General features: G+C 44.6%; 1 protein-coding gene across 1 annotated transcript in view; it reads left to right on the plus strand.

The window, feature by feature from the left end:
• The window catches only part of LOC119167122 (uncharacterized), a 47,726-nt gene that overhangs the window by 6,461 nt on the left and 15,304 nt on the right, over positions 1-25,961 (plus strand). Inside the window, exons 4-12 of the mRNA XM_075868011.1 lie at positions 4,079-4,308; positions 6,486-6,602; positions 10,804-10,938; positions 11,899-11,971; positions 15,551-15,681; positions 16,083-16,195; positions 17,388-17,441; positions 18,893-19,027; positions 23,754-23,963. Coding sequence (XP_075724126.1) covers positions 4,079-4,308; positions 6,486-6,602; positions 10,804-10,938; positions 11,899-11,971; positions 15,551-15,681; positions 16,083-16,195; positions 17,388-17,441; positions 18,893-19,027; positions 23,754-23,963 — 1,198 coding nt within the window. The remainder of the gene's footprint in view (positions 1-4,078; positions 4,309-6,485; positions 6,603-10,803; positions 10,939-11,898; positions 11,972-15,550; positions 15,682-16,082; positions 16,196-17,387; positions 17,442-18,892; positions 19,028-23,753; positions 23,964-25,961) is intronic.

Genomic DNA, 25,961 nt, shown 5'->3' on the forward strand with positions numbered 1-25,961 from the left:
GTACCTTCCCGGGCTTGCTGGATCGTCTAAGGTTGGCTTTGAAGACCTGAACTTGTTACTGCGGCTCTCCGCCGTGCCCTTGTTCATCCGGGGGGAGCTGTTTTTTCTTACGACCCGTTTCGCAATGTCACAGTGTATGTGCTGTAGGGCGCCTGCTATATCGTCACATAAGTTACATTTGCACTCAAGGTACAATTCCGGAAACAGGTTGTTTAGATGTACCCGGTTGATGTGCGTTCTGTTCGTGTGAATGCATTGGTTATTCCTCTGGCGCGTCTCTCGGTGGTCTACTGCGGACAGTATGATGAATTTCGTCCGTCGACGCGGCTACACCTAATGAATCCTTCTGCGTCGCATTTCCATTACAACGTACGTCGTGTGTAAATTTCTGTATTTCGTTATAGAAACACTTGCCTCAGATTGTTGACCAGATTTGCGAATGTATGTATTTGTCCCTGAACAACAAAGCACGACTCTTAGTATTATGGTATCGTGCGGACTTTCCCTACATAATTGCTATTTTGCCGTATTCGCGATAAAGATGAAAATGATGATGACGATGATGGTTGTACTTTTTATTGCCATAATACTGAAAGAAGGCCGCTTCAATAGCCTGTTACAATTACGTGTAGTTTAATTTTTCGTAGTCTAATATCATGACTCTCAGCTTCTCTTATTTTTTATGTGTGAATGTGCCTATTTGAGCAAGCTTTTATGTATTTTTCCGTACGTACGAAGTGAGAGCAGTGCGATCACTCTTTTCGTTGCTTTTTTTTTTCTTACCAATAATATATAAACGCCTATAGCTTACCTCAGCACCTGAACAGCCGATACTGACATCCGAATTAAAACCGGTGTCTCTGAAATGTAGATGTCTTCTGCGGATCGTTGATTCATCGGCACTCAGTGTCTTGGCACTCTTCGACAAGATTTAACCCTCGCGCCACCAAAAACTGCCATCATCAACACCATATGACTATAATGCGTTTCATTCATTTATTTCTTAGAAAACTTGGTTCGTGTTTATCCTTACAATAACTACCAATATAATGTGAGGTATGGCTATAAACGTAACGTATTATTTGTTAGTATATTCATCACAAACACACACACGCGCGCGCACACAAACACACATACACACACAGCTTGAAAAAAATTGAATAATCACCCCCCAAGCACTCCGCTCAGGGGATCAACCACAGAAGCTAACACCTATAGGTCTCGTTGTTTATCGATAGGTCAGTACCGATGGTTAGCTAAAGTTTTTCTCAATTATTGGTTATGTCAGTCCCAAAACCTTAAATGATGTTGGCTGGCCGCTCGTTTCCTTCTTCATTTTAGGACGAAAGCCTGTAATGTCTCATACTGTCTCAGACATGCCTCAGACATGAAGCGCAGGCCGCAAGAGAGTGGGCAGGTGCCACTCCTCCAGTCCGGCTGGGCCACCTCTCGTTTAGTCCTTGGAATGTCCGCCCGATGGCGGTACTTCTATATGTATAATATTTGATGAAAAGATGCGACATGGCGATACTTGGAGTGCTCACTAGATGGACGGATGGACGGCCAGACAGATGCACTGGCGGACGCACGGATGGATGGACGGACGAATGAATGCATGGATGGACGGATGCGCGGAGGGGCGCATGGACGGACGCACAGACGGACGGTCGCATGGACGGATGCATGGATGGACGAAGAGATGGATGGACGGATGGACGGCCGCACGAACGGACGGACAGAAGCGCGGACGAACTGACGAACGCTTCGCCCCACTCATCACCATGTACTCCGTAACTATGCTTGCTTTTTTTTTTCTAAACAGTGTAAAAGCGTGATCAACGTGTACAGCTGCGCAGTGCCCGTGTCGCTTATATGGACGCGTAGTAAGTATATATACTTCGCCAATTTGCGAAAGAAAGAAATGTGGCGTATAGTAACTGTGCAAGTGTTCTTGGAGTGGTCTTATAGATAGCTGGAAACGGCGAATGTTACGCGCATTGTATTTCGTTTGCTTGCGGCACGGTTGAGAAGTGAGGCCAGGCTACCGATTGAGAAAGCGTTGCGACCAGGGTCACAATACGCTTTCGTGCTCTACTCTTGAGGCAGAGCTCAAGTGTCCACTGATTTTTTCTGGCATGACGCGTTTTGTGGGCAATACAAAGAAGAATTTAATAGCCGAACGCTTTGTGTGGACACTGAGCTGTAATATTTTAGAATGATAGAATAAACTCCCTCTATATATGACAATTTGTAATATCGACGTTGAGCATTGCACTTATAAAACAAATTCCAATGTTGAAAAAACTTAATTTCGAACAGGCGTTTCTATGATTGTCAAATGGTCCTTTCGTCAGACTTCTTCCAGACGCTGACAATAAAACAAACAAACAAACACAAAAAAGAGATGACCAATGCCTTGCTAATGCCGCTCGTAAAATAAAATACTATGCTTACGCATCACTTTGACAACTCCCTAACGGTATGCCGCGTAAGCTTTTCTGTCTGAACCCGTTATTATACGGAACAACTTACCGGTTTCACATAGCAGAATATATACCGCTCTTTATTGTCTTCATTTTTTCTTAACCACAGTGACATTAGACAATATTCTTTGTGTTTTCAATATACCGGGATCGCTACTTTTACCGGAGCATCTTTCCTTTACTATAGTGTACAAAGTATAGTCAACCAGATATGAACTCATTTTATTGGGTACGTGCACGTTTTATCGGTACTCATAATGTTTAGCTTTATTGTTTGCTGGCTTCATGTACGGAACAAGAGAGAGAGAGAGATGAAGATGCAAGGAAAGGCAGGGAGGTTAACCAGACGCACATCCTGTTTGCTATCCTGCACTGGGGAAGAGATGAAGAAGAGAAAAGAAGTTGCAGAGAGATAAGAAGGTACACACAATCACGAGCACACTCGGGGGAGCACACACAGTCTACAGGCGGTCGCTCAGGTTTGTTGACTTTAAGTAAAATAGGAAAGCTTTAGTCGCTTTCTGCGCAACTGAGGCAGATGCCCAAGGTCCTAGAATCTTCTGCACACAAATTGGTCTGGAGTCAAGTTGATTCAAAACCATCCGGAGCTGGCATCGCTGTGTGTCGTGGCAAGCGCAGCTGCACTGGACGTGTTCAATGGTCTCTTCAGCTCCGCAGGAGTCGCATGTAGAGGTGTCTGCCATACCAATGAGAATGGAGTACACCTTTGTGAATGCAACACCCAACCAAAGGCGGCATAACAGTGTCGCATCGGAGCGGGAAAGTTGTGATGGTAGCTGTATCTTGAGCGAAGGATGGAAGCTGGTAGACGACCAGAACGTGCGTGTAAGATCTCAAGCCAGCAGGTAAAATTGTCTTGCTGCATCACTCCTTGATAGAGGAATCGGGACCACATGGGTTCCTTCATGGGCTGAGCAGGCTGCATCATCGGCTAATTGATTTCTGGTAATACCTATATGTCCAGGCAGCCATTGATATATAATATCATGCGATCGTGCTAGAGCTTCATGATGGCAATGTCTTATTTCAAGTATCAATTGTTCATGATTCCTCCTACGCATGGCAGACTGCAAACTCAGAAGCGCTGCCTTCGAATCACAGAATATTACCTTTTTTCCTGGATGCTCTTGAACGAGATATTGTAAAGCAGCCCTTATAGCAGCAAGCTCTGATGCCGTAGATGTAGTCACATGCGACAACTTAAATTTTATTGTCATTGCTGCAGCCGGAATTACAGTGGTACCTGATGAGCTGCTGGACGAGACAGACCCATCAGTGTATATCTACGTTCGGTCCAAGTAGAACTCATGTAATAATAGCAGTGTTGCTTGCTTCAATGCTACTATGGATTGATTGCTTTTCTTTTTGATACCCGTAATTTCTAGATGTACTTGCGGCTGGAACTGAACAACAACAAAATGATTCCTATGGTTATACTCGCTAATAATATACAACCTAGCTAATTTTGTGAAAAAGCTTCGCCGCTTCTTTAAGCATTGTTGAGAGAGAAACATGCGTTTGAATATTGATGCATTTTGGAATGGGCACCGCCGATGTTCTGCTTTGTGCTTCAGGTGTCATGGTGGGTACTTGAACTTCGCGTGGCAGTACTACCAAGATAACGGCATCGTGACCGGTGGGCTGTACGGAACTGACGACGGTTGCAAGCCGTACCCTTTCAAGCGCTGCGAGCACAGCGAGCCGGGACCGCGGCCCGAGTGTCCGATGGACCCGCCGACGCCCCAGTGCGTGTATCGCTGTCGATCAGGGTACGAGCGCGACTACGCAGACGACAAGTACTACGGTGAGTACTGGTGGAAAACAGAAATACGCCATCTCCCACTGAAAGGAAACATGTGTATATGCGAAGCAGCGGGCGCTGACACTTAGCTTATACTGGCGGTGACGCGGACGCTCATCGCGGCGTTTCGCAGGAAAGAAACCTTGGGAGCTGCAATGCACGCAGCGATGGACCCGTGTTTCCTACTGGAACATGTCAATCGCTGCTAACGTCCAATGAAAGAGAGACGACTCCCATTAGACGCAGATACCCGCAGTCCGCTTTTAGTTAACGCGCACACTGCGAATGCCTATTGTTCGACAACGCGCAGGAGAAATCTCCCTCCGGCACTACCTTGGAGGTCAAGATTTAGTGCCTATATATACGAAGTGGCCACCAAACGGTTGTGCAGCGTGAGAAGTAGGTTTTTATTTAATAAAGAAACACGCTAGTAGACGCTGCCTGCTTCGGCATCGCACGACGAGAATGGTGGAAACGTAGGAGAGGAGTGAAAAAAAAAAGCACATGCTCAGTAACGGTGGTCACGCCGCACACCAGATTGAGCTCGACCCTAGGCTGCTTCGCATCTAAAGGTCTACGTAGTTCCACGCCCCTTTCATTCGGTTTCTTCAAGTCTCTTCTTTCGTTGTGCACCGTACCTTCTGTCACTTCTTTGTTGTTGCTTTATGTAAGCCCGGTCACGCCAGTTTACCTTCTTCCATTTCAGGGGAAACGGCTCCCCTGCAGTCCACTGTTCCAATCGCCCACCTCACTTATAAGCTTCGTGGCGTTACTGCTCTTTCAGTACCACGCAGTTCTTACCCGTTCACCCTTCGTAAGCTGCATGACGTGACCTCTTTTTCCTTTCTCGTCAAACGCCTTCTCTCCACCGTGGTCACATGACCTTCCTTAGCGTGACCACGCCAACAACTTCGAATTCACTGGGTCCGCATAAGCAGCATACATGGGCGTAGCCAATGGAGAGGGGGGGGGGGTTGAAACATTCCCCAAAATTTTTGAATTTCGCTTGCGTATATATACACGCACACATACAAACACACGCACGACCGCCATAAAGTATAATTGAACCCTGCCCCACCCCCCCAAAAAATTTCGGCTACACTACTGGCAGCGTAGCTGTAAAAAAAGCATGTACTAAGAGGTAGCTGGCTGTCATTCCTAGTACTATACCAATGAAAACTTTCGGCTGGTTACAACTTACGGGACGAAAACTTGGAGGAGAGAAAACAAATAAAAACTCGTCAAGGAGTTCAAAATGAACAGGGCTGCCGATAATCTACTAGATGTTAAGAAAATTCTGGCGGTGATCTTAATTCCTGACTTAGTTGTCTGGTAGTGGCAGTCCCACCTCGGCATTCGATCGAGTGCAAGGGTGTCTTAAGGATAAGCTTGTGTTTCGTCGGCTGCCGAAGCGAACCTTGGAAGTCACGTAAAAAGAAGCATGTGGTTGAGGCATGCTTAGTCAGGTGTCGCAACAAACCCAGCTGCTCACAAAAAAAAAACGTAAGCTGTTTCAGTATACTGTTATATTGATTGTCATTACTTATACTGAGATTCTTACGGGTCACAGGCTTGAACGAAAGGTGTTAAATAGTGCAGTGCTTGTGAGTGGTTGTATGTGTTATGTGACTGTTATGCGTGTATGTAACTGTATGTGTTGTGTGTTTATCATTCTATATATAATTGTGATCACCCGGCACCTGGAGTAGCCTGTCAGGTGAAAAACCAGGCAAACCTCTCCAGCTCCCCACTAAAATAATTCTCTCTTTCTCTCATTAATTATCTTGGCAGTTAATTGTCCTTATATGTAAATAAACATATATTCCGTTGTCACACGTACCCAATTAAACTGGTAGCTTGAGCGAGAGCCATCAATTTTCAACTACCTTTATTTTTAAAACACATTTCCGGAATATTTGGGACCGGAAAGAAGTGTTCGACCGGAAGTGCTTCTAAGCTAAACAAGAGTGTCAAACGCCGCTTGAGCCGATATTTCACCAAACGCTAATAGATAGCCAGCGCCATTAATGACGTAAGTGAAACATCGATTGGTCACCCATAGTTCTTTTTTTTTATCTACGTTCGGCGATCACTTCTTGTGCACAAGCTTTTTCACCAGCCCGCATCCTCGCCTCGAAGTGTTAAATATACTTCCCTCACACACATGGAAACCGTTGCAGCGGAGACTGTCTACCACGTCCAAAAGGACGAAGGTCATATCAAGGCCGAGATCTTCAAGCATGGACCCGTCTCGGCAGGCATGGATGTTTACACCGATTTCTTCCACTATAAAAATGGTCAGTTTTTTTTCCTTGGCAATGTGCTAAAGCGGTTTGACTGCTGCTTGCTGAAAAAAAAGAAAGGAATAGTGTGCGAAAGATTAGACTCATAGCGTAGGAAACTGACTCATTACTGACTATCTGTCTTTAATTCCTATCAAGACACGAGGAGGAGCAAGCACTCCACCACAAATTCTTGGCATATCGCTGCTGTTTAAAGCAAGTAGGCTTTAAAATTCATTTTAAGCTTCCTTGGCTTAAAGAGACTGTTGCTACTTTGTCTTCTACATTATACGTCCCGTCTTTCGCGCCCTTAGATCCCCTATCAATGAGTTCTGTGCAGTTCCGCAATGTGGGAGGAGAGATATCAAAATAATGTTAGACATCCACATGTTTGTAGCGCGAAGCCACAAGAAAGTCCCCACGGATTTCTCAGAGAGGAAAGCGTCCTATTTGAACAAAAAGGTACACGCATTACGGACTCAATGTTGATGATGGGACGAAGCAGTGTGCAGCAGATGATGAATCGTGGTCTTCTGTTTGGTTCTGGTTAACAGCCTTGTTTTGTTCATGTTAACATTTTGTTCTGTCATACGCTCTGATTTATGGTTGGTTAAATGTCGGTGCTTTTCCGTCGTTGTGGCCTTGTATTCTGCCTGTTCTGGTTTACACCTTTTTGATAGCCTTTTTGTTGTTCACAGATATTTCAGTTTCTACAACTGCTGTAGGCGCGAGATGGCTGTTTATTGATGGAGGGACAATGTGCGGTCATATAAGGTGCTTCGCCCCTAAGATCTGTCCTGGTCCGTAGATTGAACACTATAGACCAACGCCTTTGCGGGCATACGCTGCACCAAATGAGCTAATCGGGAGGCTAGCAAATGTCCACGTGAGGGCGAACCAGTCAACAAGTCGAATCACGAGGTTAAAGAATATTACCGATGACTTCTTTGGAATCCCGCGAGGTTCAATCCCCGGACCAGGGTGAACTGTTGGTGAACAAGCTTTGCTTTCTGACAAATTCGTTGTATTAATTGTTTTGAGTCTTGGTGCTATAAACAGGTTGGAAGTTAAAAGTGTGAAGTTATTTGCAGGTTTGACAAGACATGAAACACGCATGGTCATGGTGCCAGAATAAAAGGCATGTTAATACACGTCTGACTAAGCTCTTGGCACCACGAGGTGTTCGATTATCTATTGCTTCGATTACTTCTCCCACTTTTAAGGCAATGCCTTTGTAATTGCAACAGCAACATATTTTTAACGACACACTGTCGGGACGGAGTTTACCGTTGAAACGCTTTTATTTGAAGGCACCATTCTGCGGATTGTCGAGCCAAATATATTTTATAATGGTTTCCGTATTAGTTCAGCAGGATTGGTTCAGTTCCTGTTAAACATTGAAGTGAAGGAATGACGATTCTGACTGGTTTGCAATAGCTTGTATAACCTCAAGATAATTGCCGGAGGGCAGCGTCTTTCATTTTTTGCAAAAACGAAATGATATCGCAAAAGCAAAGACAAGAAAAAGTTATGCATTCTGTTCTGCGGGTCGCAAGAAATCACGCACACACATTCGCACGAATGTAGAAACGCCTTCGAATTACACTGCGCAACTTTATGCGTTGTTTACTTACGAGGTAACATTCTGAGCTTACACTAACCGTTCTGAGAAGCCCAAACTTAGAGCCATTAATTTACTTCCCCCTATCTCCCTCTGTTTAACGTATGAATAATTTCTCCGCAATATTTCTCCCACGCAATTATTGTGCTCCTCCAACGTTATATATGTGTTCCGCCACAAGAAAGTACGGTCATTATCTCAGTGTGTACGGTAAAAAATACACAACAGATGATAACCCTAGCTACAAATTCGTTTGAAGTAACTATATAACCGTAACCATGCAAGCTCTTTTTCTTTTTTTCCCCCCTCTGCATTCGGCACGCCATTTTTTTCGTACCAAGTTACTGCGTTTCACTTATTGTGGTACTGCGATGGTCGACATTCAGACTTCTCGTTATGGGCATCAGTTAATAATAACGTAAACATTGTCGTGAGAGTTTCGTGGAAGGATGGTTACTGTCATCATTAGTTCGGATAAGTCGGTCGGTAGTAACATCGCTGCTTCCAGTCACAAGTATGCCCCCGGCAACCCATACCTCGCGTTCATCGTCACGCACTACTCTCTGCTTATTATTGAGCGACGCATTTTATTGCCGCAGGTGCGCGATTCTGAACTGCCGGACGTACGTTTCAGGCATCGAACCGCGTTTACTGATACGTGGGGAGCTATCGTTTTGTAAACTTCTAATTGAAGTATTGATTTCTCTAGAGGCTTACTTTTATACGTGTATATTTATTTAACGCCACTATCTTTTACGCCGTTTTATGTTTTTGCTGCGTGGGAAACAGAAATGGCATAGCCGCGGTGTTCGTTGTCTCCATCTCTGCATAACTGGGCAGAAAAAATATATTTCTCGTGAATCAGGCGTCAGGGAGGAGGAAGAACAGAAAGAGAGAATGCAGTGAGAACACCGCCATCCAGCGCATCCAGCGCATCTTGCTGGATGCGTCATCCAGCGCATCCAGTAAGAGAGAACACCGCCATCCAGCGGACATTCCAAGGACTAAACGAGAGGTGGCACACGCACACTTTCTAACAGCTTGCGCTTCGGGTCTACTTCCCACCTTTAACCACCTCGAGTTCATGGTATATACTAGTTCACTGTATTCATGGCACTGCGGCCCAACACTCGCTAAACCTTTCTAAAACCAAGGAGGTTACGCCCAGCGAGTATAACGTAGCAACCTTTTCCTGGCAGATAGAGCTCAATGTACATGCCAATGGCTGCATGGGAAATGAGAGACAGGAGAATTCGGCTTTTACTTTCTTACGGCTTGCACTTCGTACCTACTTCCCACATTTAACTACCTCGAGTTCATTTATGGTATATACTAGTTCATTGTATTCATGGCACTGCTGCTCAACGCTCGCTAAACCTTTCTAAGACTAAGGTGGTTACACCCAGCGGGTATAACGTAGCAACCCTTTCCCTTCAGATAGTGCTCAATGTACATGCAATGGCTGCTAATGGGTATCGCAGCGTGCACGTTAACTAAAAAACGAATGTTCCTGTCTCTCATACCCCATTATCAGCTATTGGCATGTACATTGAGCACTATTTTTTGTTGTTCAACAACGCACAGAAGGAATCTCTCACCGACACCACCTTGGAGGTCAAAATGTTTGCAGGTCAAAGCGTAAGACTGGTTACATACTACGCGGGACGAACGGGTGCCGCTATAAGGACCACCGACCCGCTTGATTGATTGATTGATTTGTGGGGTTTAACGTCCCAAAACCACCATATGATTATGAGAGACGCCATAGTGGAGGGCTCCGGAAATTTCGACCACCTGGGGTTCTTTAACGTGCACCCAAATCTCAGCACACGGGCCTACAACATTTCCGCCTCCATCGGAAATGCAGCAGCCGCAGCCGGGATTCGAACCCGCGACATGTGGGTCAGCAGCCGAGTACCTTGGCCACTAGACCACCGCGGCGGGGCTAAGAATAATACTAACACGAACATTCCCCATAATGGATTTCTGATCCAAACAAACTTATTTGTGTCTCTTTACTGTGTTTTTGGTGTTGTTGAGTAAACTTTATTTATAATAATGATCAGAGTTTAACGTCGCGACACCACCATATGATTATGAGAGACGCCTTAGTGGAGGGCTCTGGAAAGTTCGATCATTTGGGTTCTTTAACGTGCGCCTAAATTTAAGCACATGGACCTCAAGCATTATCGCCTCTGTGAAAAATGTGGCCGGCGCGGCCGGGTTTCGGACCTGCGAGTCAGTAGCCGAGTCTTAGCCACTAGACCACCGGGTTGGTGAGTAAACTTTATTCAGTTGTGAGTAAAAACTTTTACCCCCCTCCCCCCACCAATAGTTTTTTTTCTCTTTTTTAATGAAAAACGCTCACTAGATTTCGCGGACCACGTTGCTTGTAGCTCCTTTCCGGAATCTTTGTTGCGGCGTAACGTGGCTCAAATCCACGTGAGGTGACGTGTGAGACGCACTGTCCACAAAGGCAGCCTCCGGTCTCTGTGTACTCGTCGTTGCAGTGTTTATTGGCGCTACGCCTAATGTACTCATTACACCCATTCAAAAGGCTTAAACACACTGCCGCGTACACATCACACGCCGCAGGTGTTTACCAGCACGCAGTCTCCGGTGCCAGCAAGGTTGGAATGCACGCCGTGAAAATTCTGGGCTGGGGTTCCGAAGGTGGTGTTCCCTACTGGCTTGTGGCCAACTCTTGGAACACCGACTGGGGCGACAATGGTGAGTGGAAACTGAACGCGCGAAGCTGGTTTAGCTGGTTTGGCTGAACGCTCTGGCAACTGCAACATACGTTATGCTGAGCGTTGGCCATATTAGGTCGCGAGGTGAACCCGCGAGTAACTGCAGTTTATTTTACAGGCGGGTTGCAGTGCTGCCATATCTGGCCAGTAATACTTGTGTTTTGCATCTTTAACAGCAAAACGAACCGTGTTACAGTGGACGCATACGCATTAAAATGGCAGGGTTGGTGCATACGATGTTTCTTGGCCGTAGTAATCTACGTCGTGGTATACGAAAACCAGCAAACGTCTGCCCAACAGCTAAAGGTGGCGGAACCCATGTGTGTTAGGATGAATAGTCTATAGACCAAGTTATTTTTACCGTAGAGTTTCCTAAATATACTCTACGGGGAACTCTAGCGCTAATGTCTAAGGGAGCTGCCACGCATAGAACTTCAGCGATCATGGGAATTAAGGGTATGACATGGATTTGCCTGGTCTTCATACTCTAAGTTCGCTCTGGCTTCGCGTGGCCTAAAGCTGATTTGTCACAAAACAACAGTCGGCAAATCTTCGGCAGCTACGCTTCACCACCTTAATCTTCTTGGCTTACGACTTCGAATCAGGTCATGAAGTGAAAAACGGTTTGTTCTTTCCTTCAAAACAAAAGCAAAACACAGCGATAAACGAAGTCACAAGCGAGTTTGCCGCCCGCAAGTACAAAGGCTAGGTAAATCTATGCCATACAGTTCCCATGGCTGCTCAACGATCGCAGCGCCAGTGTCCCCTCTAGTTAACTTTAGGAAACTCTATGATTTTTACTCTGGCACCCAGGTGATCGTATTCTCGTAGTGATCGAAGTACGTTCAGTCTTATTAGGGCAGAAGACATTGCGTGACGTTGCGTTCTCCTTGCGTTTCTCACTTGCGTCGTGGTCTCTTCGTTGTGTTTTTCTTCGCAGGCTTCTTCAAGATTCTTCGTGGAAGCAGTGAATGTGGCATTGAAGAGATGGTCTTCGCCGGAATCCCCAAGTCGTAAGCCGCGCACTTGCAGAACGAAATAAAAAGATAAGAAAACTTTGGAAAATTCGTGGGTTTTCCTACGATTTATACCTCTGTCGGCGTACATTGAAGTGGAAGGCCACTGAGCATGGTACAAGGTCCCTCATGATACAAGATAGATGATACGACATACAATATTCTCATGGTTCACCATTATTTGCCTACATTCAGGGTCATTTCCAGTTTGGGGCTTTCATAAAACAGTATCTCAAGGCAAATTAGCAGACTTGCTTTGGTATTAATTTAGGTTACGCCCTTATAGTACTTAAATTGTCTTGAAGGGCTACTCACCACCCCATGTTTAAAGACAAAAGGGTGATTTTCTCCTCTCCTCTATACACACGATGCGCCCTCCTCGTCCTTTTTATCTTGAATCCGCGGGAACATTATCAGCACTAAGCGCTAGAGCCCATAGATTTCGCGCTTCTCGGCCACACGCTGTTATCATCGCTTGCGCAGTCGTAAACACAAAAAATGAAGTTTAATCGGTTGATTGTGTGCGATATTCATGCGAGACAAAGTCGAACGGATGGGTGGCTGCATGGCGAAGCAGTGCAGGAGACAAATCACATGTGATATTTCGCGTATATCAACGAATCGAGAGCATGTACGCTGCAGACGTCACAGAAACTACTGTCTGCGTCACAGTAGTGCGCAAAGAAGGACGAGAAATATCAGGAAAAAATATATTGCGCTCTTTTTTTTTTGCATTTTGGGAGCCTGGTGAGTGGCTTTTTAATTTAGTATTTGCAAGTTTTAGTTACAGTATTATCGTGTTTGATGCTGGCTTCCTCTTGATTGTTATACTTCTTAGCATTCGCAGTATAATGCCGTGCTTGAAGAAGCAAAATTAAAAAAAAAGTGAGACCACACTTAGCGTGGGGTTAGGTAACACACATGCGTTGTTAATTGTTGTACATTTGCACGACGCACCTATACTAGCCAACCCATGCAGCTCATATTCTGATACCGATCGTGCTCAGCTAAGAAATTCATTTAAAAAAGAATTGCAGACAAGTTTATACGAGTTATGGTAGGTGACAGGGACCATAAATGGACCTTATGGAATTGTTGCCTTAATAGAAACTGACAGAAAAGCCACTTACTGCCGACCAGTTGCGGTTCTCATATCATTAGGTTACACCGCGGATAGCGAATGGTGAAGTAGCTTATAAAATGCCCATGGAAAGACCAGAAACTAACTGGATTTCTTATATCGACTGGCCAGATTTCTGCTTTCGGTGCTATATCGCAGGAGCGAAATTTTGTTCGCTTTTATTGCTGTAGAAAAACTTTCCAAACTTTGGCATCGACCGTCGTCGAAAACACTGTTTATCAACGAAACGGCCGTCAACGGTATACCGGAAACTGTAACTTCCCTTCAGGAACAAAGAATATTGACAACACCTTTGTTCTCTGTTTTTATTTTTCTCTGTAGTGTGTGAACGCATAGCTTGGATCACAACATAGCGCGAAGAAATTTCAGCGCACAAAGTCGAAGGCCACTCGATCATACGCTTATGTTTTTTGTTTACTTCACGCTATATTGAAACCTTGCCCGAGCGGCTGACGGGTGAATTTTCAAGTAGCGTGCTTGGACCTCTCACGTACATTTTCGTTGTCACTAGTGGCTCTCACTTATTTTATTGAAAATAAAGCCTATAAACATATAGGCTACTTTGTAGTTGGCATTATGTTATGAACTATCGATCCAGTGATTCCGAAAACAAATATTTTAAAGCTGTGATAGGCGTGCACTTGGTGGAGGGTACTCACAGGCGTAGTGAACGGGGAGAAGTGCATTGAGGAAGATTGATAACGGCTGTGTAACGGAATGCTGACTGATGGGAAGTCGGAGTAATCTCGAACTGAGGGATTTTGTTAAAATGAATTTAGTGAGGGGACCATTACAGCAGTGACAATGTTAAGTCTGTCAATGCTGGGTCACATTGTTAGAAGGTACTGCAGAAAGAAGTATGCTTAACTGTAGTCTGTTCTAAGAAGTAGCAGTCCATACCACCTGGAAGGTGAAAGTCATGTTTTTGCTTAATTTGTATTGACCAACTTAGCATTGGCTTGTTCGCTTCATTTTTTTTTCTTTCAATATATGTCAATATCTTCTTTATTAGCAGCTTTTCTTGTGCCATAAAAACATCTAACAAATATATCGAGGTCACCATTATGTAAAAAATTCTACAAAAGACGTAGCGGACTCATCGTCTCTGCAACACTGTCGATGTTTGCCTGATGCCTTTGGAGTAGGACATGTATTACAAAAAAATGGTGAAGCATAAAAACAAACTTGTTAAAGAGCGGGGTGTTTTCGACAGCACTTGCTCTAGGGAACAGATCTGCTGCAGTGCCAGCTTCTCTGTATCCGTCATAGCTGACCTTCCATGTATGTGCTCGGAAGCGTGGTCAACGGCTACTTCTCTGTAGCGCTTGCAGCGAAAAGTATGTCACTACGTGATGGACAAACGTCCGTGCACGTGGTTGCTATGTGTTCCTTCACACGAAAAAACGTGGGCGTCGTTTGGTATGCCGTTGCCCCAACTTGAGAAGAGAGGAAGTTTGGGCGGGCTGGTATAGTTCATCGTACTTCGGAAAGGATAGCGTACTAACGGACACCGAGCCAAGATGAAGACAGAACAAGCACCTTTCCTGTCTTCATCTCGACTCGTGTTTGTTTGTGTGCTGTGCTTTGTGAAGTATACGATGCCTTCAATCAACCGACGGCTTTCTGCTCAGCTCTCCGCCTAGGTGGGGGCAGTGCCCACTGCTTTCCCTTCATTGTTCCTTGATGTCGCCGTTTGTTCGTTTGACCATCACTGGTGCTCTTTCATAAGAAATTGCTCGCTTAGTGTACGGCCGAGCTATAGATTGGGCTGATTGGTTCAGAGGTAAACTTTCGTGTACCACTGCTTATGCCAACGACGTACTGCCCGAATTTCAACTTGCATGTTCATTATTTGCAGCGCTATTGTGACTTCACCCATTTGTATATTTCATAGCGCTCTTAGAGATTTTCTCTCAAGTAACCCTGCTTCTTGGTTGCTGAGTGAGAACGGGAGGTGAAAGTCCGCTAAAGACGCAAAATGAGGACTTTGTTAAAATAACCGGGCTTTCAGAAAATAAAATTCAGCCCAAGTTCAAAGAAGGTGTTTGAAGTACATCAACATTACCTTCTTCTGTGGATCAGGAGGTGAATTCGTTGGTATCAAGCAAGTTACCTCGTGAATTCATTCTCAAAATATTATTCTTAACACACTGTCAAGTATCCGGGACGCAGCTAGCTTGACTTCGGGAGTGTTGAACGCACTAGCAAGAAATATAGTAAACAATATTGACATTTGTAGGTGGTGGGTGGGGAGCTTTCCTTGTCATGAAATGAAAGGACTGAAATAAAGTGAGAATGAAAATTAGCCCATTGGAGTGGCCTCCACTTTCATGGCAACTAGCTTTTTTCACTGCATCAGCTTTCTCGCAACCCACGTAAACGAAAGCGTACTGGTTAGCGAGAGCTCGTATTTTGTGACCTGCATTTCTGCGCAGAAGAGCGGCACCGAAATCGCTCAAGCACAGGGGGCCAAAGCAATGCAAGTGGACACACGAGACGCTTCTCTTTTTTGGCAGCAGGCCACAGTCCAGGTTGTTGCGTAACAAAATGCTCACCGAAGAGGTTTGTGGGTACGGTAGGGTTCTTTCCAGTGCTTGCTGGGGAGGTGCCAGGGACGCCAGCAGATTCTGCCCGTATTGTTGCGATAATAGCGCAAGGCAAGTGCGAGCTTCCTCGAGTCACAAAATGGTGCATCTTGGCGCTATCTGGCCTCCCATTCTGTTTTATCTCCATGCTCCGGAAGAGAAATAATGTCTGTGGAAGGAATTGGGAAAGTAGCGCATCTCTGAAGTTGAGTCATCAACAGGCCTACCCCTTGACAAGCTTTGTAAAGTGTTAGCCCATCACGTTGCTACAGCAGCGTACAATGCTTCTTGGTTATTCTGTTGCTGTTTTTTTCCACAACAAAGAGTTCCTGAGTGTGGCAGCGGTTTTTGTCTGATCTGTTGTATTTCCTTACGTTATGAGCAGAAGGGGCAAGAAGCAACACGTTGACTTCGGAGGCTCAAACACACTTTTCCGCAACGGGAAACTCGACAATCTGTCGTAACAACGTGGAGCCTCGCATACCGCCAGTATCTGTAAGTGGAATAGAGGTTTACCTTATCGTGGGGGCGTATTATGCGTTCAGCGGCTGCGTTTGCATGTTCTAGCAGGCAGTCAAGACGTTTTGTTGCAACAACAAAACACATCACATGTACCAGCATTCACGAACAGAGTCGCCAGCTTGACGAAGTCGTCATGAGGGTCACCTTCCTTTCGAACGAAGCCACGCAGTGTGTGACAAAAGATGTAAAATAAATACTAGCACTGATACCAGTAGCTTTACAACTAGTACTGCCTCTCCGGGCTGAAATTTATCTACGCCTATATGTGTATGAGTGGTCGGGCCTCTCAATTAATCCATCTGAATTTGCGAAGAGACAACAAAATGCCAACTTCGCGACATAGATCTGCGGAAGAAAAAAAAAAAAACAGAATTGATAGACTGGTAGTAAGAGTTGGATGCACCTAACTGGGAGCTGAAAAGATTAAAGAAACCGTAGCAAGGAGACTATAGAATAGAAAATAGATAACTGCAAAACAAATGAGAAAATCCAAGGAAAACATTGGCTGCATATTTGCATGTTTCGCTGCAAACGACGTCGAAAGATAATATTTTGCCTGGAGGTGCTGTGCCAGATACGGTGCCATATGGGTGTAATGCGAAGAAAGGAGTTTTTTTTTTTTTTTAGAACGCAGAGCCACCGGTAGGTGGCAGCACCAGGTTGTTTTAGCAAAACGCAGGAAATACCCACCTTTTCGTTCGTAGAGTCGCAATGTCAGCGCAGCGTAATAAACACTGCGTTCTTTAGAATTACGTGTCTATGTATTTTTTTTATGAAGAAACACAGTACCTAGCTCTCACGTATTGATGTAGCGCATCAAATGTGAGTAATATTTCCTTTTTGATTGACAACATTCACAAGTATGAACACAGCCACCAGATAAATAAAGGTGGGCATTGAGCGACGGCTTATCATTTCGCCGGGTGGTTGAATTGTTGCACATGAGGACCAACCGACAGACGAACAGACAGACCGAAATTTTTGCGTTGAAGTATCTCAAGCAAAACTGAGAAATGGCTTTTATCACACAATCAGATGAAAAGAACAAAAACAAAGAGCTGATAAACTCCAAGTAAGCAATGGCGAATCGATGTATCGCAGTTCGTACAGCTTTCACGTGTGGTGGAACAGGCCTAGAATTTTTGCTTTCGTTTGTGTCATGCAGAACGTGACTGGGTCAAGTTCCGCAGGCCAGTCAAGTTCCGCAGGACAAAATAAGGTTATTTTTCTTTCTTTTTTCCTTGGATTGTTGCAGTCGTGGCGTAGTACATATGTAGCTTTACCTACACTCCCAAAGCTCTTATACGGCACCCTTCCAGATATGGCACAGGTTGGTTGGAAGGATCGTCCTTGTTCGGCATGTGCGAGCACATGCCGTATCTCAGGAGCTAGCTCGTATGGCTAATCTTAGGTCAAATCATTTTCGCAATGTAAAAGTGGGTTGATGCACGTGTGTTAATTGAAGCAAACAGTGTGTCTACTCAGCGTTCTGTGTGTCTACTATTTTTTCGTCCTCGTTCCATGGACTGTGAAACGTTGAAGCTGCATGAATTAGCCCGACGCTCAATCTGATGGTCAGTTACACTGACTATAAACTTGAGAACCAGTGTTCTTTAAAGCTTATACACAACTTGAATGTCCCACATAGGCACGCCCGAGGAAAGAGCTGGAGCTTCCTGTACCTTTTACCACGCCCTGACTTGCCCTCTTTTCTGTATTTTTATCTCTTCACATGCGTTAAGAAGACGTTTGAAGAACAATATCCTTCCTTTAACAAGGTTTTGACGACCGTGCACTCACGTGTCTCAAATGTTTGTTCAGAGATAAGGGTATTGAGGTTGTTTAGTGCGCTATGAGCACAAGGGGACACCAAACGTAAATGATAACGACGATAACTGTTCTCTTCATTCTCGCGTATAAGAAGACGAATGCAGGGCACAACATCTTCCACTGGCCCCACCAGCGGAATCTCAGGTAAGCAAATAGACAGGTTTCTGCTGCCTTGCAAACATTGAGAAAAGTATAAAGTTCAAATCTGTCTTCAAGGAATCATTAACAGAAGACCATTTTAAAACCCGTATCTTAAGGATCGAGGTATCCTGAACCATGAAATATTAGCATATGCCACCAGGTGACTGGGTTGTTTCTGTGATGGAACATCTTTATGCAGTTTAAAATAAAAGTATAAGGCGCGGAAGGTTTCAGATTACGGAAACACATTTTTTTATTGGTGTGCCACAGTAGTTAACAGCTCTAGGGGAAAAAATCATGAACGCTCGATGGGCTGTACGGACGCGTATTCACTAAAGAAATGAATGGACAAATGAGTGTGCATTATAGTCGATTGACCACTCATCGTCCAAAGGATGTTTTGATCACTCAGATCCACTTTTTTTTCATGCACAAATACCCTAATGATTCTTACCTCAAGGGTTATGGGTTTAGTAGCTCCCGCTGAGGTAGCGTTTTGATAGATGCGAAATTTTAGAAAGCCCTGGTCGATGTCACACAATCCCTGTTAAAGAACACCAAATGGTAATAATATCCAGCGCCTTCCACATCGCCTTCCCTTGTAATCGTGTCGTTTTAGCTCGTAAAACCCATCCATTGTTATTATGATCATTATTTCTTCGGTGAATGAATGAATGAATGAATCGTCTTCCATTTCAGAGTATGTGGAAGCCTATGCTTGCGTGCGTAGTGCTTGTGGCTGCCGTCCACGGTCGCCGTTTCTATCCAGTCAATTTCAGGCCTGTGTCTGACGGCATGGTGTCCTTCATCAACAAGCTCAACACCACGTGGAAGGTGAGCCATGCTATTGATCAGTAGTGCAGCGTTTTAAATGAAGATATAATAAGTGAGAAAAGAACAGATGGAAATATGGAGAAGAAGCAAAGACACATCGGTTAACCCGAGGATGTGTCCGGGTTTTCACTCTGCACATTGGAAGAGGAGAGAGAGTGTAAAAGAATGAAATAGAAGAAGTAACGTCTGCAGCGACGTAACAAGGTCATGACACAATATCATCGCAGTACTACTAGGCAACTTTGTCTCTGAATGGTAACTATTTGTCATTTCACGCAGTTTCTGAAAAAAAAAAAACTGCCACAACTCCCTCAGAGCGGCTCGCGTTGAAGGAATTAAGATGTGTAAACATCAGTGCCCGTTGATTGCAAAGGTCCAGCGCGAGCCTCCCACTGGCCCTGCTTAGCGACTGGTGGACACGCGTCTTCGCTATTTCTACTGGTTATTGTTACGAGGTGCTGGGCTGTATACTGCCACGCGGGGGTATACCGTGACGTTACGCCTACTGTAATGCCTCTAATCGGCCACGGTATATGGCAAGCGGAAATTTTTGGCAGGACAAGCGCTGGATTAAGTATTGCCTGAGCTCCGTGATCAGCTAGCTTTCATAAGACATCTAGCAGATAATTAATTCTAAATAATAAGTTATTCGATAAAATGTGCAGTAGTTTTTATGATCTCGAAGCGGTTGTGATGCGTTGAATGTTTTTGCGCACTAAGCAAGGCGAAGATTAAAATAAGGAGAGAGGGGATTGCTGCAGGCAGAGCTGGGGTTATAAAGATAACCACCAATTTTTCCACCCGACCGTCACCAATAGTTGCGCGTAACCCAAACTTAGTCTACCCCCGCATTTTGTCATTCACACCGCAATCTGATATCACGGAGCGACTTGAAGTGTTGCGGAAGGCTCTTCTTTTCTGAAGATATTTTGTTCACGTGTAAGCCTACCTGTGAAGTGCAAAATAGTTGACTACTTACCCTTAGTAGCTCTGAATATTTCAACAATGCAATCATCAGAGCTTTGGGACCTGTTTATTTTTATTTTGCGACATGCAAGTTACACAAAAAAAAAATCATTCCATAAAAACTGACAGCTTCCCACTAGTGGTGCCTTGCCTGCGGCCTTCCTCGATTTCTATTTTTTTTTTCATTCAGCTCTTTCTATTTTTTGTCTTTTTTAATCTTTTGATTTCCCATTTTTATTCTTGACTTTTTTTCTCTGACTTATTCTATCTTATTCTTTGTATTTTATTCCTTTTTTCTTGCTTTTTCTTATTATCTCTCTCTGCTTCTTTTTGTCTGTATTTTGTTTTTATTTATTTATATCTCTATTTTTCTGTCTTTCTTGCCCTCTGTTTTCTGCCCTCTGTTTTATGTCTGTCACCATATTTTCACGCTTCTATTTCTTTATTTATCCTTATTTGTCACTCTCTTTCATTAATTATTTTATTTCTCTTTCTTCTTATGTTTCTTTCTTTTTTTTCTTTTTCTATCTTTCACGTGTCTCATGTAACGCATACAAGGCTGAGCAGTTTTGCCCGAGTAAATACAACTTACCGAAAGCTTAAACAGCACCGCAGTGTAAAAAAAAAAATCGGAATACAAATGCTTGCAGTTAGCGTGTCAAACATTCCCCATCGGGGTCGCCATTTCACCGGAATATGCAAGCCGAAAATTTTACATTCATCGCATTCGACCGGTGCGAACACATGGCGCAGACGCCTGGAGCGAAACAAGTACGCTGAAAAGCAGTGACATGAAATATGGTAGCCCTAAAATTAAGAAACAATAAATCCGAGTGACTCAGCGAGCATACGGGGTCAGCTAATATATTCGACGCTAGGAAGAAGAAATTCATTTTCTCGCAGTTAATATGAGGCGCAGGGCTCACCCACCCTCACAGTTCATCAGGCGTATAGAAGGTGGGTGAGCCCTGCGCCTCATAAGAACTGCGTGAGCACCGGAATAACGGGTACATGCCTTTCAGCGGTGGTGGCTAGGTTTGTGCACGCAACTTATTTACGCCAGATGTGTCAACTTGTAGCCAGGCAAAAATCAAGATACATTGCTCAATAGACGAATTGAATAATATGAATTGTCGGTAAGTCTTGACAGAACCTCACGTACGCCATTTGTGACTGTAGCCGACCACTTTAGCGAAGGCAATGCGAAGCTGTACGGCTAGTTCGACGTGCCCCTCTCTTGAATCAACCTCAGAAGGATTACCACTCTGGTATTAGTTTTCTTTTCTTGAAGAGAAATAAACTAAGATCTGATGGCACGCACATTTGAAGCCAAATTTTTTAATCGTTTTGTACCGAAAGGGAACTTGACTGACTGCAGAATAATGAAGTAATAATGTATATTTTAATTTTAAACACTTTCTCAAATGCACAATAGCCAGGCAATTTTCTCTTTTTTTCAAACGTAATAGTGAGCACATTGAAATTATGGTAGGGAAATTTGACACATTTGTAGACAGTGCATCGTAATTTGGGGATAATATGCTGCCGCGCATATTGGCATTCTCGTCATGATTGTGGTTGCAGCGTCCTTTTCCATCAATGCATGGCAACGACAATGCACCCGTCGCAGCTAGCCTGTGAAATTACAATAGCGAAAAAAATACCCAACTATGCGACTGTTGCGTAAGCACCCCATCCGTCACATTGTCACAGCTGGTGCGTTATTGCCTGGCCACGTTGCAGGGCAATCTCGGACACGTGCTCAAAGTGATTAAAATTAGAAAATGCGTATCCACTTAATGAAAGCGTACGCGTTAGAGGATGCGTGGTAAAGTTCAGGAGACGTGAATGAGGCAACTCGCAGGTCTGTGTAAAAATCAGGCCATCAGCCGGCAAGCGTTGACAGTTGGGCTAGTCTCTTCTTGTGAATATGGTGAAGCATTTTACTGGAGAGCAAAGAGATGACGGGATAGGAAGACACACTACCAGACTTCAACTCTTGTGTTGCGAGTGTGGCGATGCACGTCTTCCTATCCTGTTGGCGTTTGTGCTCACAAGTAGAATTTTTCACGAGAAAGAAGGCATAGAGGAGAGGTAGGTTGGCTAACTAGACTATACTACGTAAAGTTTGCCAATGTACACATGCGAACGGTAATACGGATGTAAAAGAAAGATAGAAAGAGAGGCACATTTCATAGCAAACAATGCAGGGTTTCACAGGTGGTTGCTCAATGCTGTCGCCTTCATGTACTGAAGAAGGCCCTTGTGGCTTTCTATAGGCTGATGTGCTGTGAGACCAGGCTCTTAAGATCTTTCCTTCAGTAAAGAGCCGAACATCGAGTCTCCTCAAGGCCCACTGGAGAGTTCGGTGATCTTGTTCAATTCGGAGACAGCGGTGCATGAGACGGGACGCTGCAATGCTGTGGTAGTTGTGGTAAAATGTGGGATTGATTAGTTCGTATTCCACTATTAAAATGCTCAGCGCAAAAAAAAACTTAGACAACGAACAAAATAGACGAGAACCAGCGCAGACTTCTGACTGATTTATTACTAAGAAGTCGCGCACAGATATAGTTTACAAAAAAAAGATAAAATCACATGCTTATACAAGAACACTGGTAAAAAAACCAACGAAAACAAAGAGGCCGCAATAAACCACGTGACCACTTTGGAACACAAAGCACCGAAGTATTGAAATACGCCAATTGTTTTTCTGATAATGATTTTAACGCTTTACTGACGCAGCTGTCTCGGGCGATTGTTGCCGCTTCAATTATCTTTCTTTAGGGTGGGACGCGAGAAGCGTTGTTTTTTCAAACAAAATCTGGCACCCACATTCAGAACAATGAGAGGCCAAAAAATTGTCCCCGTATCTGCATCTTAATCTGCAGATGTCGTCGAAAGACGAAGTCTCGCGTGCGGAGGGAATGAACAATTTATTTGATGTTCTGCGCAAGAAAATTTGTGAATGGTATCCTGGTGGTGCTGCGTTAGAGTGCCCCGAGCCCAGCTCGATCGTGCAGCAGAGGCAAACGAGCGCATCAGGTCACGTCACACGTGAGACTTGAGTGCCATCTGGCAGTTTTCTTGGAAAACGAAGCGCGTAGTTCTGAGACTGGTGTGCGCGCCCGTCTCAGAGGTGATAAGGTGAAGAACGCAAGGCGACTGGTAGGTGCCACCACCATCTCGTCTAAGGAAAGCGTTGGAAACACTCGCCTTTCCAAGCAAGCGTTGCATGGTCAGCGCAGCGTGATACGTGCTACGGTCCTTAAAACTACTTATGTATGCCTTTTCTAGTAAAAGATGCACATGTAGAATACATACGTATTGTTGTGGTGCCCCAGACATGCGCAATACTTGCTTATTAATTGACAATTGCACAAGTATGAATACTAAACCTTGAGCGACATTGGTGGGCGCTGCGGATGGGGACGGCCGTTTCAAGTACCCGGTGCCGTTAAAAGTAGACAAACAGATACACAGACAGAGAGACAGATCAAAGTTTTTGCATCGAATGTCCCCAAGAAAGACTATCGTCTTTAAAAACCATCCCATTCTACACTTCTTATTTATGGCCGATCCACAACATAGTTGGGGGTGACCATGGGCTTTTACCAACTCATTCAACTGTCGCATTGATGTGGCAGATTCATGTTTCAATGTCTTGATCCAGCAGTAGGTATTACAAAAGGCAGAAGATTCAAAAGTTGTTCTAAACTTCCATGCACGACCTGTGAGTGTTGTCGTGTACCGTCAACAGGCTGGAAGAAACTTCAACAGGAACGTCTCGCCGATGTTCCTGCGAGGCCTCCTGGGTGTCCATCCCGACAACCGGCTTCACAGGCTGCCTGCTTTTCACCACGCTGAGATTCCAGAGGACCTGCCGGAATCCTTCGACGCTCGCGAAAAATGGCCGAAGTGCACAAGCATAGGACTCATTCGGGATCAGTCAAGTTGCGGATCTTGCTGGGTAAGCTACATTCTCTGTAGTCTGCTTACCGTGACCCCCCCCCCCCCCCCACACGCAGACACACACACACACACGCATATATATATATATATATGAGATATGGCACAACGGGAGCGTTGTCAACAAGGATAAATATATTTATTTCCCAACAGTTTCGGGAGGGGTCCTCCCTTCAACAGGGGATGAGTTATACTGACATGAGCTTCCAAACTTCGTTGCTGCCGCGTCCCTCTCACCTTGAAAAATGTTTGCGAGAGTGAGAGGGAACTAGAAAAAGGAAGAAAAAAAAGGAAAAAAAAGGGGGGGGAGAAAAAAGACGAGAAAGAAAAAGAAAGAAAAGAAAGAAAGTAAAAAAGAGGAAGAACCACTGTCAACACTGAGAACGAAGCCAACTGTCCGTCTACATCCACATACGGTTCATATCACGTGCTGTTCAGTTCTTGACGTGTGTCGGGCCACCCAAGATTGTCGCCGCGGTGCCGGGAGGGTCCGTGACGGCGTGCATAAAGAAAGGGGTTTCCCCGTAATGAGTTGGTCGGCGGGCGGCATGCGTAAAGGAAGGAATTCCCGTTAATGGGTCGGTCGGCTATTTACCTTTAATCTTCGTCCGTTTCCCTTCAATGGTCATCAAGTGGTAGGCGAAGGTAAGCACTTTGTCTGTGCATGTGGGAAAAAAAAAAGAAAGGTCGGTGTACACGTACGAGTCAGTCAGGAAAAAGCGTGGTCTCCAGCTATCAATCTTTGTCACCAATTTTCTCCTGGCTTACTTCTCGGAGGCAGTTGAGTTTTCCGGGGTCCTCGTTGATGCCGGCTACTACTGTACGAAATTTGAAAATAAAATACGCCTCACGCTGTTCGCGCTCGCGTCTGTTTGGGAAACCGGACTGCAAAAGAGTTACGCTGATATTTTCAAAACTGTGGTTTGGCAGGCGCAGATGTCTAGATAAAGGTAGCTTCGGCAGTGAAGTGGCGTGGTACCCGTGATTATTGAACCGCAGCCGAAATGGCATGTCTGTTTGGCCGATATATTCTTGTCCACAGTTGTTGCAATGTAGCATGTATATTACGTTACTGGAGTCACAATTAAGGCTTTCAGTTATGCAGAATTTGAAATCCGAGAAGTTCGCTTTGGATTCACGTGTTGTGACCATCTGTGGGCATACCTTGCATCGAGCTTTTCCGCAGGGATGGCACCCTGATTGAAATTTGGGGGTGTTTGTTTTTGCTCTGACAAGAATGTCCTTCAGATTTTTATCCCGGCGGTACACCACGTGAGGTGGCTTCGCGAAAATAGAAGTTAGTCGTTTGCTTTGCCTGATTATGTTGAAATGGCGGGAAAGTATGTTGTTGATTCGTGGCGCTGATGAGGAGTAAGTTAGTACAAGGTTCGTTTGGGAAGTCGTTTTAGATACTCTGTTTGGTCCCTTAACTATATCATTCCTGTTCACGTTGCGAGCACGTAGTATGGCATCGTCAATAATGTCTTCCGGATAATTTTGTTTCAATAAGAAATGCTTTAGGTGTTCCGCGTGTCTGTCAAATTCCCGCATATCGGTGCATATTCTTCGGTACCGGTAGGCCTGAGAATATGGAATACCCGTTTTGCAATGCTTTGGGTAGCTGCTGTTGAAATGTAGGTACATTTGACGGTCTGTAGGCTTTTTGTAAAGGGTTGTTGACAAGCGGTCATTTTCGACCGTGACAGTGACATCCAAAAAGTTAATGCTAGTTTTGGAAATTTTGTGCGTCAATTTTATTGACGGGTGGCATTTGTTAAAATCATCTATGAAGCGGAAAAGACTTCCCTCATCATGGTTCCATATCATAAAAATATCGTCTAAGTATCTTCTGTAGTAGAAAGGTTTCAAGGTGCGTCCCTCAATGAATGGGATTTCAAGTGAAGCCATAAAGGTGCTCGCGAAGTTTGGGGCCATTTTCGTGCCCATTGCAGTGCCACTGACCTGAAGGAAATGCTTGCCGTTGAACTCAAATTGGTTA

The sequence above is a fragment of the Rhipicephalus microplus genome, chromosome 1 (genome assembly GCF_043290135.1).
Source record: "Rhipicephalus microplus isolate Deutch F79 chromosome 1, USDA_Rmic, whole genome shotgun sequence".
NCBI classification, from domain to species: domain Eukaryota; kingdom Metazoa; phylum Arthropoda; class Arachnida; order Ixodida; family Ixodidae; genus Rhipicephalus; species Rhipicephalus microplus.